The sequence below is a fragment of the Macrosteles quadrilineatus genome, unplaced genomic scaffold (assembly GCF_028750875.1).
Source record: "Macrosteles quadrilineatus isolate MER2022 unplaced genomic scaffold, UCM_ALF_1.0 Scaffold_2__2_contigs__length_208266976, whole genome shotgun sequence".
Lineage (NCBI taxonomy): Eukaryota > Metazoa > Arthropoda > Insecta > Hemiptera > Cicadellidae > Macrosteles > Macrosteles quadrilineatus.
Window position 1 is genome coordinate 189,477,834 of NW_026542595.1, and position 16,916 is coordinate 189,494,749.

General features: G+C 35.4%; 1 protein-coding gene across 1 annotated transcript in view; it reads left to right on the plus strand.

The window, feature by feature from the left end:
* LOC128985227 (uncharacterized) overlaps nt 1-16,916 on the plus strand; it is a 33,776-nt gene that overhangs the window by 5,209 nt on the left and 11,651 nt on the right. Inside the window, exons 4-18 of the mRNA XM_054404616.1 lie at nt 1,508-1,696; nt 2,471-2,610; nt 3,121-3,281; nt 4,729-4,897; nt 6,951-7,059; nt 8,176-8,316; nt 9,378-9,562; nt 10,374-10,622; nt 10,916-11,079; nt 11,566-11,819; nt 12,019-12,248; nt 13,037-13,165; nt 13,916-14,174; nt 14,766-15,025; nt 16,609-16,804. Of these exons, the coding sequence (XP_054260591.1) occupies nt 1,508-1,696; nt 2,471-2,610; nt 3,121-3,281; nt 4,729-4,897; nt 6,951-7,059; nt 8,176-8,316; nt 9,378-9,562; nt 10,374-10,622; nt 10,916-11,079; nt 11,566-11,819; nt 12,019-12,248; nt 13,037-13,165; nt 13,916-14,174; nt 14,766-15,025; nt 16,609-16,804 (2,835 nt within the window). The remainder of the gene's footprint in view (nt 1-1,507; nt 1,697-2,470; nt 2,611-3,120; nt 3,282-4,728; nt 4,898-6,950; nt 7,060-8,175; nt 8,317-9,377; nt 9,563-10,373; nt 10,623-10,915; nt 11,080-11,565; nt 11,820-12,018; nt 12,249-13,036; nt 13,166-13,915; nt 14,175-14,765; nt 15,026-16,608; nt 16,805-16,916) is intronic.

The window sequence follows — 16,916 nt, forward strand, 5'->3', positions numbered from 1 at the left end:
TAATCAAGTTAAGATAATATTTCACTAACTTCTCTTCTATGGCAAGTTTTTTAGGTTATAAGAAAATATGTTTACACCTCATTATTTTTAAAGTACTGTAATACTAAATTACAGAATCAGAATGTTTTTATTGTCCTTCAGCATTACAATCATGCAATAGACAAAGTCAAGGTTTGATAGCCTACATTACAAAAATTAGGCTATACAGTATCAGAGACAACGTTTAAATGCTAACAGTTTTAAAATCGTAAATGTATACCTATTAAAACTATTGTAAATATTTGTCTTCTTTAAAATACTGTAATTATCACAAAACAAAGTTATTTTTATACATTACATCTTTATACAATAGTTTTTACAAGAATTCTTTCCTTCTGAATATTTAGCATTATATCTTTGGCAGTCTGGAATATATCTATATATTAATAGGCATATATTAATAATAGGTAAGCATGTTTCTAAAAAACCTTTTTTTCTCAGCTCGTGTCCATCACAGGGAAAATCTAAGCATACTGTTAGAAAGATATTTTCCCTTATATATGCAGAATCCCTTTATAAATTAAAATAGGCTTAAAAATAAGAACAAAAAAGTAAATTTCATCTAAAAAAAAAATTAACATGGGCCTTATGGGTTACCATGCTGGTGACAACATAACAACAAAATATAAACAGATACCAATCAAAACAAATGGAAGAAATTCCAATCACATGTTTTATTTACAGCGTGGGGTAAACATATAGAAGTCTGCACATTACATATTTTTGGTTGAGTTTTTGACCACTGGACGACCTATAGCCAACAACCTTGCTTCAGTGTGAACACAGCCTCACACGAGGAACATTGTGTCCGATTGCCACTTATTGTGCCAGTTTTATACTTCAATCTAAGATTAGTTTTCAGATTCGGCTATTTTATCAATGGAGGGGACTGTTCCAAATTTAGTGTAGTTTGGGGTTTTGGCTAGGATTTAGTGGAACGGAATAGAATAATGATAATAACTATTGTAGTGAAGCATTGTGGAAGGAACCTCACCTCAAAATTGTGCTTGACAGCTTTTTTGCGATATTTTTTCATGGTGTATACGGGGTTTTTGCCCCTGCTTTTTTCCTCCATTTGGCAATACTGAGGGCCTGCTAGCAGTTTTGTTTAGTGCTGCTAACTGTTGGGATCTTCAAACCCCATATACCCCATATGCTATAATATGCCTCTCATTTGGATGAAACTAAATTTAAACGTTTTTGCGGACTCAACCACGCAGCACATTAGCTGTTCCCGCCACCGGCCGCAGCCAGCAATCTCGCAATCACACTGAACAAATTAATTTAATTTGAGCTCAACAACTTTATTGTATCACAGATTTAAGATTTATAACCTGTCTACACCTAATGCACTACTATATTAAAAAAACTCAGATACAAATAATACTTTTTGTCAGGAGTACTATTTCTAAATGTGATGTATCCAGAAGAGTATGGTTGAATTTGGTTATTATTGTAATTTTTCCAGAGCTGTCAGTTGAGTGGATGAGACAAGACCCATTGCTTGCTGCTGGAGAAGCTGTTATTGGTTGGCAGGCTAAGACAAACCGTGGCCAGGTTCATCTCCTGGGCCGGAAACATTCCTCGATCACGTTGGTAACAGCGCCAACTCAACTGTCTGCCAACAGATCACTTCAATTTCAACAGCATTCCTTAAGTAAGAAGGTCTATCTACTTAGCAAAAGGTTAAATAGTTGTATTTGTAAAACACGAGTTGTATTTCCTCCTGGTATGGGTGGTAGGTATCCAGGGGTTAGGAGGAATTGTGGGTTTTGTGACTGAGGAAAGACGCCAAAGCAGCTGTTGCTGGCATTAAATTGATGCCACCCTACTGTCCTGTCCTGTTAGATGAGTGAGCTGGTCTAGTTGTATATTGCAGGGCTTCGGTCTCCAAGGTTCCAAGTTCAAATCCTGCCAATCACTAATTGCTTTAACACGTGATAGTGCCGTAACTCTCTAGTTCTAACATGAAGTAATGTGTCAAACAGGTCCACGCTAGAGCCTATAGTCCTAGGATGTAAATGGAGGAAATTAAAATAAAATCTAAATTGTAAAGTGAAACAGCTTGAGTAGAGGGTGGAGTGGACGGACGTTAAAATAAAAGCTTTGGACACTTAAATCAGTCCATGTTAATAATATATTTAGATGTCTACTAGAAGCGTTGGAATTATGTCAGCCGACTCTAACGCAGTCCGTAATCTATAAGCTTTCACAGCATTTGTTCTCTGAACGTAAAAAATCCTCCAATAGATCTTTTGTAAAATATACTGCAGTTCGTCTATCTGACAACAATCGACATTTGTTGTTCAAAGGTTTATTGCGGACATTTTCCATCACAATGCAAAAATAACAAAAAAAAAAACAACAACTCAATAATGTTGAACTTTAAATTAAGAATTGACATTATTAACCTTTTTGTGATTTTTTGTAGGTTTTACAGCCAATGTGACAAGTACATCACTATTCACAAGATGGAACCCAGAATCTTCCCAGCCGGAAGTGGTAGTTGTAGTGGCATTAGACACATCTACGGCTGGTATTTTATTCTACCGGATCATGGATGCAAAATTGGTAACATTTATATCAAGTGTTGCAGTGATAGGATCTTTTTTAATTTAAGAAAATCAGCCTATTTTAGCAGTTTTCACGTTTTAGTTTCCCAAAAATACCAAATTTGTATCAGGGTGTGAGCAAGGACAATGTCAGAATGCTTAATAAAAAATCATAGGATTTGGACTCCTGTGCTCAGCTATCATTAAAGGAGCGCATAAAAATTACAGATACAAAGGAATAGTCTAAGTAACTCCAAAGTGACTTTTTAGTGAAAATTACTGCTGTGCGCTATTTATTACCATGTCAACTTTAGTTTACCTGTGTACATGATGCAATTTTGATGTGACACTGTACATACCCTAATTTAAATTAGAAAAGCAATGTCACATTTTACACTATTAAAAAACGCCTGGCCCATAAAAGTAGGCTAAAACCATAACAAGACTTTTAGTTATAACATTTTTCAGTCTGTTCGGTTTCAAAGAGTTAAAATTACTTCTTTGCATTAACATTTAAATTCTTTTACAGGAATATGTAACACAATGGTCCCGCTATAAAACAGTAAGCTGTATATCAGCTGTTAGCATGCATGGAAAAAATCAGCTGATAGTGATTGATAAAGGTTCTCCTGCCTCCATTGATGTGTTTGAGATCCTGTTTGTAACGGGTAGTGGCAAATTAGACTTTAGGTAAGTGAAATATGATGAGAAATGTCTAAGAATATTAACTATTTTGCCTATATACGTAATTTTCCATTGTATATTCATGTTGTATATGAATTCTGTACTTGTTTGACTAACTTAAAACTAACTAAGTGTATCTGGTAAAGAATACGTACCTATCTTGTCTACTTGCATCCATCAAGCTTTGCCAGACGTACGCGGCCTAACCCTGAATCTACGATGCTGTCTTTTGGCAAGTAAAACAACACGTTAACCTGCTTGGCCATTCATCATACTTCTAGTGTACTATCACCACTGGACAGCAAAAATATCAAGCAAAAGTAGTGGCAAAAAACTTGCTCAAGTTGACTCAAGTTGCAGTTAATGTCAGATACTTTTAGCTGTTATTGTTAAGTTGTACCATATACTTTCTGATTATGAAGTAGCCAGTCCATTTATATGATCTAACTGTAAACTCTTCTTACCAAAATAGAACATAATTGAGTAAACTTTTCACAGAGTGCTGGCTGTAAAAATTTGGCTTTCTCTTTTACTTAAATTTGCACATATTTTTTCCTCGTTAAAAAGTGTGCTTACGCAACAGAAATCAGTTATGGACATCAGTGATTGCACGCTGTCCATGGCTCAATTCAACCACTTTACCCTAATCTTCATTCTGAAACTGGCTACGTAACTGATGTGATGTCTATTTTTTGTCTACTGCCATCAAAAGTCGTGAAGGTTGGGTAATTGAGCGGAGCGAGCAAAGCTCTTTTACTACACTCTTGCTTTTGTTTTACAAATACTCCTCCTGAATGTCCTCTCGACATTGAGCTCAAGCATAATAATCAACTATGGGAAGGAAAGGTATGAATCTTAAATGGTACAAATCGGACTACAGGGCTTTTTTCCTACGTGAATTTAAACTTTCATAAATTTAACATGCCTTACGGGTAAATTGGTCGTCATTAAAAATTTAAACAAAATTACTGTATTTTTACCAACAAATCATCTTAACTAGCACATTAAAAACAGACCAAAAGGGAAAACAATCGGATCAATTCTGTTGAGCCTAATTTACAACAAAATGAATAATCATTTGCATTTAAGTGAACCAAATACTGTATATCTTTGACTTTGGATACTGTTAGTAGACATCCCATTTATGTGAACCAGATGTATGTAACATTTTGTAACAAAGCTACATAGATCATCACACATCATTCTACAATCAACCTTCACTCATATTTGGGTTAAAATACACACCTAGGGGCGTTCCCATCTCAATTGGTAATGGTTATGACTTTGGAATAGTATTGTATGCTCGCTCCGCAGGATATTACAAGCCAACAACTGCATTTTACACCTAGTGTTACTTGATGGGGTTCAAAGGGTTAGTCATATTGTACCGTATTATTAGGTAACATTGTTTTATTTCACTGTTGCCTATTATTTTGAAATCTGTCTACAACAGGTTAGTGCAGAGTTTCTCAGTGTCAGGAGACTGTAGATCGGTCACTGTATGTAGGGTGGGTCGTCAACACTTCCTAGTTCTGCCACTAAGTCATCATGTTGCTGTGTATCGTCTGGTGTCCGGACACTACCAGCTACACACTGAGCTGTCTCTTCTGAGAGTATCACAGGTTAGTGCAGAGTTTAGTTTTTGGCTTACATAAAATTTGATTAAGTAACTGATGAGTCTCGATTATTCTAACTTTACTTATCCGACCTTCTGTGTTATTTGACCCTCCCTGCAGACGATTAAGTACAGTAGAACCCCAACTAGGCCTATACAAATCAATGGAGACCCCACCACATCCCTACATTAAAAAATTTGGATACTTGATTTTCTATCGCTAATTCCAGCTGAACTTATACTTTTGTGATCGTAGAGCGTGTCTGCAAAGGTTTCGTGATGGAAAAATTCACATTCCGTAGCGGTTGTAGAATAACCCATTTGTTGCCTATGTGGCCTTTCTACCCTGGGAAGATAAAGATCTTCCTTAATGCAATGGGCTCTTGTAATTGACTGTGCTTGTAGTTTTGGCACCCTGCATACCATATAGTTTGTCAAGTCTTAGAACCTGCATGGATCTCTAGTCTCTACGCTTTTGTCACACTTTCGGTGAAGGTGGCCTGAGAGCAGGAGTAGTGCAGCTTACTATTTATTTACCAACACCATTCATTGGGTTTCATTGGGTTCATTGGGTTCATTGGGTTCATTGGGTTTCATTGGGTTACCATAATGATTGCAATCATAAGCTAACCGCTCAAGCTCAACAATTTTTTCACCTAGTGCTAGATCCTTGAGTTTGTAGGCTAGGCTCAGTTTGGCTGTCGCATACCTCTACTTCAAATTCACCCTGAGGGAAATGGATACATTATCATAAATTACCAAACACTAAACATTACAGTGTAACTAGCCGCTATAACTGTGCTTTGCTACAGTGATATGATGAAATGAACACTCTTCTTTATTGAGGCGGACATCATGGTCCTTTCTTAAAACTAACAATAACATAAAATTAACAAAAGTAAATACAACAAAGTGTATAATAAACAAATAACTTAGCATAAAATAAATATCATAATATGAATTTCTTTTCCCTAACATACATAGTCAAACGCACATACTGTACATCATATGCTGTACCCAAAGACCTAATGCATGCTATCCCGCCAAGCCACGGACATCCGGTTAACATAATATTCCTTCAGCGCCACCATCAGTCGGCCTCGGTTTACTATGGATTTAATAGGATAAGGTATGGAGTTCCATTGGTGGCATGCGGTTACGACAAATGATTTATTATACACAGTCTACCTGTGATCGGGAATGTGCAGCACAGACAAGCCTGAGTAGGTATTCCTTGCACCTCTTTTACAAAAAAATATAAAATTTGAAATATGACGTGTAAGAGAAAATGCTTGTTTACTAAGGCATGTCAATGTAAAACCAAAAAAATATAGTGCTGTTATATTTAGTAAACCCATGTAACTTTTTAATGCTATTGCACATCATCGAACCCAACATATTTGTTAAGTTGAAACAGCTTTTTAAACATGAATACCCATAAGGTAAACATGGGAAACTCCAGAGTCACTGGAGTGGAGCCCAAAAAGATTTTTGAGATAAGAACAGCCCTATATGTTAATGGAGAATATGAGCTACACCTCTAGAATATGAGCTGTGACTCTAAGATTACTTAAACACTACAGTGATATATAATCAGAATCAGAATCAGAAAAGCTTTATTCAAGATTTATACATTATATACCTACATGAAATATATGCATAAATACAGAATGGCGTCAAAACAGCTTATTACTAATTAAAAATACTTGGTTAACTAAATAAAACAGGAAAATTTAATTAATGTAATTACATGTTGTAAAACTCTTCAAATGAGTAAAATGCTCTTATCAATTAGTAACAATTTAAGTTTTTTTTTTTAAAGACCTAATGTTTTTTTATATCAAATATTTCTTTTGGTAGATGGTAAAAAAACTTAATACCTGCAGCTGTTGGTTTCTTGTTATAAAATACTGAATACTTATATACTAATTTTCTTGCAACTATTTTGGCTAATAATCAAGTCACTGGCCCACAGTATCTAAATGTCTAAAATGTTTACTGGATATTTATGTTTTCCATTATGATGCCTATTAACTTTGTAATACTACCCTCTTCTGCAGGTGGTATGTTTCAATGTTGCACTACAGACATACTTAGCAATCAATGGAGAGACACCCCATGTGATCAGGATAACCGAAAGGGGAGAGTTCATCTCGGAATTGATGCCTGGTGAGATTTCCATTGCTTAGAGAAGTGATCAGATTATTTAGAACCAAACAAAATGAATTATGGAGTTAAATTTTATTTTTTAAGCAGTTGCAGGTTAACCTAAAATTAAATCCTTCTTGTTTTCAATACCAGCTACCCGCTGAACAAACTGGTTTTAGACTCCAAAAAACTCTTTTAACTTTTCTTCTCCCAGTAGACTCCCTCTTATCCGGACACCTTTTAACTGGACATCGGTTTAACCGGATTACTCTCGGCGGAAATTACATTTCTTTAACCAGACAATTTTCATTAGCACAGTCGGTTTAACTGGACTAGATCGGCAGGAAGTGGGCGATACTGAAACTGTTTTCGTGGGAAAAATTTGAGACCAGTGATCACGTGTCTAAATACAATGCTCTCCTAAATTTAAGTCAAATACTGTATACAGTATGCATTTAAACAAACGGTCCGTTTTAACGAGTTTTGGGTACACCGGATAAGAGGGAGTTTACTGTAATTATTACACATCGAGGATGGATTTGAGAATATGAAAAATCTTACTGTAGCTCATTACAATGGTCTTAAAAAACCAAGCCTCCCTGATGGTATCTTTTCAACTTCATGCTTTCAAATAGAGGTTTACATTATTTATATTGTTTACATTCTGTGGTAGCTGTAAATTCAAAATATTATAAGTTAATGCTATTTGCTACTTAGGGAATCAGTGTGGATATTTTCAAAGGTAAAACGTCATGAAACTATTTTTACTCAAGAATTACTCAAGGTGGAAACTGTTAGCAGGACCTTAAATAACGTTTTAGACTCGTTTTATGGATCAATATGATTTTTCCATAAGTCAATGTGGGGTGTCTTTTTCAATTTCTCTTAAAAAATCTACGTCCTTTATCAGATTAGATATATTTATTGTTTACAGTCATTTTTTTACTTTGAAAACCTGCAATGTATTGTTCCTACCAATATTGTATTAATTTAAGGAATGTGTATAAATAAATAATTAGCCTTGTATAGTCCATGAAACTGTTAATTTGTATTATGTTTTGTCTTTGTGCCATCTTTGCTATTTCCATTTAATCAGTTCTGATAAGAGGTATAATCAATATCAATAATCATGCCTAGGTTTTGTGAGTGAATGGCTGGTTTTGCCGGTGTCTTCGTACCGCAGTGATGTTTTACTCTTGAGCAAGTCTGCCAACATAACCACAGCTTACGTCTGGGCAGGCGCTAACAGGGGATTCAACACTGTCTCGATACCTAACTGTAATTATCATATTGACATTATTTTTTTAATCGTGCTTCATACGTCTTTGTTTTGAGCATAGTTTAGGTTCAACTTTTCAATTCTTTCCAGTTAATATTTTTCATGTAAAAAAGATATTATTTTGAAATTTCAATTCTAGTATATTAATTTTCTAGGCAGCAGTGTGGTTACAGTGCAAGGCTTCAAACATGAGAAATGCTGCTTGGATAAAGATATCATAAAATTGCCAGCAGCACTAAACACACAAACACAATTATTAACAAAATAGTAGGTTATTGTAAATTTAAATTATTTTACTGAAGTAGCTCAACTCCTTTATAAGATCCATGTTGTGTTATATGAAGTCCTTGATTTATTTGTTCCATACTCAGGCCTATGAGGCCCATGTGTGTAGGTAAAAACAAGGTTTAAAGAGGCTGCCAACCTCTTGAACAAAACTGTACTTAGCCAAATAAATTTGAGGTTAGTTTTTAGGAGAAAGAGTGCTTGGCGTAGGAATACATTATCCCTAATTTATCCTAGAAAAGAATTTCAGGTGGTTGACAACACACAAAATTCACAGCATTATTCATTGGATATTTTGTCCCAGAAGGATTTAGTTTAGGAAATCGTGCTGGGTGGCCACAGACAGAGAAAAACCGGTAACTATAGGAAAACATGATTAGAAACCGCACTCAAGCAAATTCGAGAACATCTTCTGCGAGCACAGAAAAATCTAGTGCGGCCACAGTGAAATCTTGTACATCTTTTACGGTCATGGCAAAATCGTGATTCATCTTCCAATTTCATCGCAAGTAAGTTAACGTAAAATTGAGAACGAACATCTTCCACAGTCTCGGAAAAATCATGAACGTCTTTTCCCGTCACCAAAATCTAAGTAGTAGGAAATGTCTTTCTGAAGAAGCCTCCATGTAGGGGCAAAATATAAAATGTTGTAGTGAATTGTGTTTGTGTTGTCAAATTCTGGAACTCTTTTCTTGGGTGAATTGATTGTGTATACATTATTTCTTCCTTTAATATGTTTGTTCAGTTTGAATATTTGTTTCATTGTAAACCACAGGTGACGGGTGTCTGGAAGGAGATTGGTCTGGAGCTGTTTCAGTTCCATTTCAGCGGCAGAACTGTCTTCTGATACCTCGCGTTGAAAACTTCTCTAATCTTGTGGCTGTAGGGACATCGCTGATCAGCAACAATCCCATCATGGATAAATTGAGAGCAACGGTCAACAAGATGAATAAAATTCAGGTATTACCATCTAATCTACATAAAGTCCCAAAAATTCAGCACCCAATAACCTGACTGTTTGGATTTCACTAGAACATGTAAAGAATTTGTAACAGAAATTGTCCAAAATCAGATCAATATTTTGAACCAGCGAACTTATTTTATAAGTGTTTAAGAACTTGCACCCAACACTACTGCATTATACCTGCCCAACAAGCAACAGTTAACCTACACAAAGTACACTACTCAACTAACGTTGCCGTCGGCGTCCCGTCACTGCTACCGCCTGAAGAGTTGGTTCACAGTGTTCTAATTTTTTTCTACGCCAGTGGCATTTTACAAGGGGTTCAACGTGAGGATAAAGTTTTTACGTTTTTTTTGTAGTTGTGCCCTTTGTTTTGCCGGGATTTAAATCCGTCCCTTCCGCATCTAAGTCTGAGACACTACAGTAGACACCCTCTTATCCGGACTCCTCGGGAACTAAGCCAGTCCAGATAACAGTTTTTCCGGTTAACCCGACGTCCCCAATAACTCGTTAAAACGGACCGTTTAAATGCATACTGTATATAGTATTTGACTTAAATATAGGAGAGCATTGTATTTAGACAAGCTGGTCTCGAATCTTTCCCATGAGAACAGTCGTTTGTACCAATTCTAATTTACCAAGCGTTTACTAAGCCAAAGTTTGCTGATTCACCTGGGTTGTGGAGTTTAGCTATCCTGTGTGGTAAAGCTGGCAAAGGACAATAGTTGGTATGGATTAATAAATTTTAGTAGTGAAAATATTAGTCTGACTCTTCTAAACTTAACGAATGTTTAATATTTTCTACAGCATGAATGGCGACAAATAAAATCAAAGATTGAGGAGGTTGAGGAAACCTTGCATTTTGTTGTGAAAAAGAAAGGAGTCAACGTGATAACTGGAAAATGGACTGTGGGCAGACTGGAGAGTCCAAGTGTAAAGTATAACTCAATGATCAAACCACAAAATGAGACCGAAATGTCCCAAGAGACAACAGAAACTGAGGGACTGCTACAATTGGGAACACTGGAGAACTCTGTGAAAAACTTAATCACTGAGGTAAAATATAAATTCATGCTTAGTTGATAATTTGTTATACAAATTAATTTGCCGTTTTAAATAGGGTCCTTCCAAACCAAACTAATCGGTATTGAATCCTGTTTTGGATTAACGAAATTCAGTAATAAAGTGCATATAAATCCTTAGAAAATGAAAGTGTAAGTGAATGGCTTAAGTAGGCCTATACTGTAAAATATCACACAACATAATACTGACTGATATTGGACTTGAATTTTCTCGGGTAAGTTAAATATTATGATCTAACAACTCATTATTATGTCGTGACCCAATAGGGAAGTGAAGTGATCCAAGCTGTAGAAGAAAGAGAGAATCAAGCTTGGGGTCTTAGTGGTTTCAAGGGAAAGGTGAACTTCAAGGGGAAGTTGAGTATCAACAATCTTACCATTACTCATCTCAATGGCGAACATATGGATCAACTACTACACAATACGTTCAGGTAAACCTATATATAATCACTAGATAAATTTACATTATTTCATTTACTTCATAATAAAGTATTAAAGTAGTAAAGTATTAAAGTAAGTAAGTACTTTAACAATTTAGGTCCGTAAATGGTGATTTATTGTCTGAAGCAAGGAATATAACCATACCTTCAATTACAACTATATGTAGCTCAAGGTAACCATAAAACAGTTTAAAGCTGTACCTACCTAACTTTTGCTGCGGCCTTGCAGTCAAGCTTAAATCTACTACACGTTAGCTTTGGATTTTCCTGGATTGTCATATCACTTTATGGGGATGCAACTAGAGGTTATTCAACCCAAATATGAATGAAAGATAAGTGTGTCAAGCTATCAAATAAGCCCTCAAGTAGTCAAGTAGTTAAGCTATCAAATAAGTTCAAGAGTCAATGATTAAAAAACGCAGTCAAATTTTCTATTTTTTCTCAAAAACCATTACAGTATTTAATTTTCTTATGCAGGAAAGACAAACCGAGTCCAATACAGCATCAGGTGATTGTGGAATCACTCAAGACAGAAGATATTTTCATCAATAGAATAAACAACTTGACCAGAGAGGACCTCAAGTTCGCCGACGGACCTGTGGTGATAAGAGGCAATGTTACACTAAGCAAGCCACTGACTGTGAGAGGGGAGGTGGAGTTAGAAGAGGGGGGAAAAGTTAACGGAGTTGATCTGTCAGAGGAGTTGTGTAAAGGACAAGAAAAATGCACAGGTAAACAGCCAAGTGCTTGGGTAAAGTTTTAACTTAATGTTATCAAATTTTATTTCCTAAATTGATTTACCAGTTTTGGTACTCCTACTTTAATATATTTTGCCCTCCTTTTGATTTCTTAAAATCAAAGTAGGCCTAGCCTAAATTGATTTATTTGTGGAAAAATTGGATAAAAAACTTGGATAAATTATGTTTTTAGTCTTTCCAATGGTGTACCTGGATGAAGAAGAAGTGAGAAATGGGGATTTGAACAACAATATTGACAAAGGTCCAGCTGACAGTATAAGTGATCATGTGTGGAGCAAAACCCTAGCGGGCAAAAACCTAACGGTAGTCAAAATCAATGGAGTAGACTGGAAAACACTCACGGATAATGTTGTCTACAAGGATAAATATCAACATATAAACGGAACTGTTGATGTTAAAGGGGTAAGTGGCCGTTGGATTTTATTTTATCCTTATTATTTTCAAACTATCACATCCTTTTCAGGATTTTTGTTAGAATAGCAGGCTCTTCTAAATCGGAAAGAGTCGACTACGACACAAAAATCTCAACAAACTTTTAGGATATTTCACTGTCAATTTAACATATAGAATTTTGAACTGCAGTAAGTTTTAAGTTCAGAAAAACGGAAAAGATATGTCTTCAAACGGTAAAATGTGTAAATACTAGCAACACTGTCAACAACAACATCCTTGCCACGATTGGATCTGAAGACATCTCTCTTCCCAACACAAACCTTGGTTGTAGCCTAAATGCTGTTAGTGTCATTGGAATATTCAAAATTTTGTGTCTAACCTAACGTAACACTTTTACTGTGTGTTACTTATGCTTTCGTCTACTCTTTTCCATTTTGGATAAGCCTGCTATCTTAAAAATAAATCCTTAATGTCATTGTGGAGGCAACATCATCGTCATCCGCCATTCCTACTAAATTAAGAATATCTCCCGTGGTCATGGAAACATCATCGTCATCACTCTTAATTGCCAATAGTTGGAACAAATCACGTCCCAAAAAAACCTGGATTAAATCTAAATCCACCCGATGATAGGGAATTCATATTTCCTGAAGTTTCGTAACTCGTCCATCCCTATCAATAGTACTCAAAGGATAGGATTAAGCTAAAGACTATATGCTGGAAATCAAGTGCCAATGTTTGCTAACTCGTAGATCGTCTTGACTCAATATTATATCTGACATTGGTTGATATTCCAGAGGGTGACATCAGACCCTGCAGTATGGTCTGACAGGTTCCAGTCTCTGTCTCAGTCTAGAGCCTCTGACCCCTCCAGGTCTTCTCCCATTGTAGGAGCTCCTGCACCATCTGCTTCTGACGAAGAAAAGGTAAAATACTTTAATTTAATCCATTTCAACCATTCTCCATTTCACCTGTCAAATGGTAAAAATTAAGTTATATGTTGTAAGTTGACGTGTTAGTATCTCTTGATAGCCAACGTATCAGCCTTCAAGGCTTAATAGGTTGGTAGATAAAATATTTTACCGTACTAGTTTTGTCTATGGTTAAATTTTACATGTTTTGTTACAAGGACAAAAATTGTATTATAGATTTGTTGTGGCTGTGACAACTGAAATAGCACTTGCTCCTACAGTTGCACATGGGTAATTTTCTATTTGAGATTATCAGACTAGCATCGCTTTCCTTAGAACTAAAGTTCTACCTTATTGTTCATTTTAAAATAGTTCTTGAACCATTTTGTGACATAGTGCAAATAGTTATAGTGTGTGCTTGAACATTTTTTCTTCTGTTGAATCTTTTTTTGTTAGATAACCTTGTCGTTTCATCAATCCATGTATGGGGCAGACTACAACTCAATTCAGTTGAATTGTGGTCTGCTGAGAAATTGATTGCTGTAACACATCCGAAACGTAAGTTACTATTTTTTCCAATTCAACATCATTCAAAGACCAAGATTGGACAGTACTGTGACCCAGGACTACAAACATAGAAGGGCTAGCCCAGTCCTTTGAAGTGAACGCCTTTTGTTTCTTTGATAACCTGGGTGTTATTATGATTCTCCTTAGGTTTAAAATGTTCCAAAAGTTTCTACTTTTATTATCAACAAATTTTTCCAGATTTTAGATGAACTGGCGTCAGGCTCCACTCTGATTGTGTCAGAACTAGAAGTGACCGGAAGTGTAACAGTGGTGGAGAGTGAGTGGGGTGTACAAGCAGCTGACGTGGTGCTCAGTGATGCCAACCCTATTGTGATAGAGGGGGCTAAGACTTTCACTGGTGCTGTCAATGTTACCAACAACGCAGAGGTGGAAGGCACTGTCGGTGGTGTCGTGTTGTCACACCTGTTCACAAAAGATACCAAGCAGGTGCTTACAGGTTGGTATTTTGTGTAAAATTTACAAAATCTAAACGCTCTATTAACATTTTTCCTGACCAAAACTACTTCAAGGGCATAGGAGAGAAGTAGTTTTGGAATTTTTAATTTTCAAGATTTATAAAACATATCCTTTTGAGTTGTTACATTTTAAGTAATGGGAGGTTTCTTAAGTCACATAATTTGAGGTATTATCGATATTTATTTGAGAAAGGAAGGGAAACTCTGATAGAATAAGACTCTCTGGACATTTTATGAAGAAGTGTAAAGAGGAAGACCAATGGAAGCCAATGAAGAAGACACTCAGGATAGGAAGAAGTGGAGACAGATACTGTAGTTGGTGAGGATTACGTAACTTCAGTTCATGCAATTTTACTTCAAATACATCAACTATGTACTTGAAGAATAATTGCATGGATTGGAAATGGATATTCAATCCATACAATTATTCTTAACTTTGATTACTTCATAACTCAGGCTACAAAAATACAAATATTTTAGTATAAATGGTCAGTAAAGAGTATAAGCAATTAAAGAATGAATTTATTGGTTATTGGTATTGAATGATTGCTTTGCTTCTTGCTATTTTACAGGCCCTACAACATTACAAGGAGACATAACAGTTGACAACCTCACTTTGACTGGTCTATGGAACGGAAAGACCTTATCTGACCTTGAGAAAGACAAATCTGAGGGTTTTATAACAGCAGCTGATACCATCAATGTATTAGAAACCATCAACCAAGTCCCAGTGTCTGATTTTGTCTTCACTGGAGATGATGGTGTTGCCATGATAAAAAGTGGTAGTGTCGAGCAGCTGATGGTTACTGAGAACATTGTTGTTGGTGGAAAGGTAAAGTATAAGTGAGAAAATGTATGCTGCCATATTAAGAAAACACTATTAACTAAGAACCATTTGATATCATAACAACAGTTTGTAGCTGTGGCAATGTCATCACCATCTCCCACAATGTTATGTTAACATTTTAGTTTAGATCTAAAACGAAAGATTATGGTAACATTTTAGATTTTCACTTTAGATCGTGTCTTAGAGTCATGGTGACATGCACAATCAATTTCCTTATGTAATTATATTTGTATATTTTAAGTTTATCTGATAAAAAGATAGTGCATTTGCCAGGAATTATTAAGGAAATTGACAGGAAAGAAGGCTTACCTATAAATAAGTCCATAGAGACACATCAAATGTAAAACATAAAAGTATAAATTGTTGTGGTCACTGACCACTTTTTCACTTCTTCTGGTTGAAGAAAGTTTCTACTTTTGTGTTGTATATTTTATGTGTCTATGGACTTATTTAAAGGTAAGCCTGTTTTCCTGTCAATTTCCTTAATATATTTGTATATTAAGTTTCCGACCCAAAAAAATCTCAAAAATATTCATATCCCGCACATTATGTGAATGAAAATTAACTAAAAGGTTTTGTTTCTTTCACGTCTATATTTAGATTCCATTTAGTTTACTATCACGAAGGGATTATTATCCCGAAAACAGGGATTTTAGACCATGAGCGGAATTAAAACGGGTTGCAGGATAAAACAAAATTGTCGGCTCTGACGTCTTTTTTTATTCAAGGGATGGAAAAATATAATAGCAATGTTTAAACTTAACAACTTTTAAAACATGATGAAAAGCGGAACGCTTTTGTATAATTAAAAATCCCAATTTATCTGCCATGAATTTTTTCATTCTATTCCGAGTGTAATATTTGACACAAGGGGATTTTCTCGACCCAGTAAGCGAGATAATTGTTTTGGTCGTGTTTTTTTTTATTTTTATTGTAGATCTTATTATTTTGATTGATTAGATGTAAGTATTCATTTGCTGTATTATTAACAGTGTTATGTATTTTGTGACGATTGTAAAATGTGTACAACAATAAATGTATTTGATTTAATTGATTTGGATACACTTGCTCTTACTGGTTGGTGGGTTTTGAATAGGAACGTTACACTCCGCCAGTCGGCTTTATTCCATAACTATTGAATAGCAACACTGAATTACTTGAATTATGTTCTATACCATACCAAATAATTAGTATTAGTAAGTTACTGAATGCTACATTTTGTACCCCATTCATGTTAGGGGTGTGCAAATAGATTTTTTCTGATTTTGAATTGAATACTTCATAATATTTTCAATAAATGCAACCGTAGTGATTTATAATACAGATGCATGAAATGTTGGGATGAAATAAAACAACAAAATACCATGATTTATTTGATTGAAGTTACAGATTATTACTAGGTATCTAGGTTTATTTACTATTCAAATGTTCGAATATACTCATTAAGATCGAACCGGAATCGAATACTAAAGTATTTGTTCAACTATTTGAATATTCGCACACCCCTAATTCATGTACTATGTGTGATTTAGCATGTACCTATTCAATTTCTATTTTCCATCTTTCAGGTTTGTGGAGTAAGCTTAGATGATTTTAATGAAAGACGGCTGAGCTTATCAAGAGAACAGAATATTACAGGAAATGTTGTAATAGCAGAAGCCAAAGTTACTGCTGACTTTCGAGCTGAAAATCTCAGTCTTATGGGAAATCCTTTGCTTACCGAGGATGTTGAGTCGGAAATTGTGGATGGATTGCACTTTTCAGGTAAGAGTTACAGGAGTTATTTAACAATCATTCATGTATATTGTTGTACTGGTTATGACAGTAAAATTCTGCAGTAGTACTTTTTCCTATTGATTAGTTTTAAAATCTTATT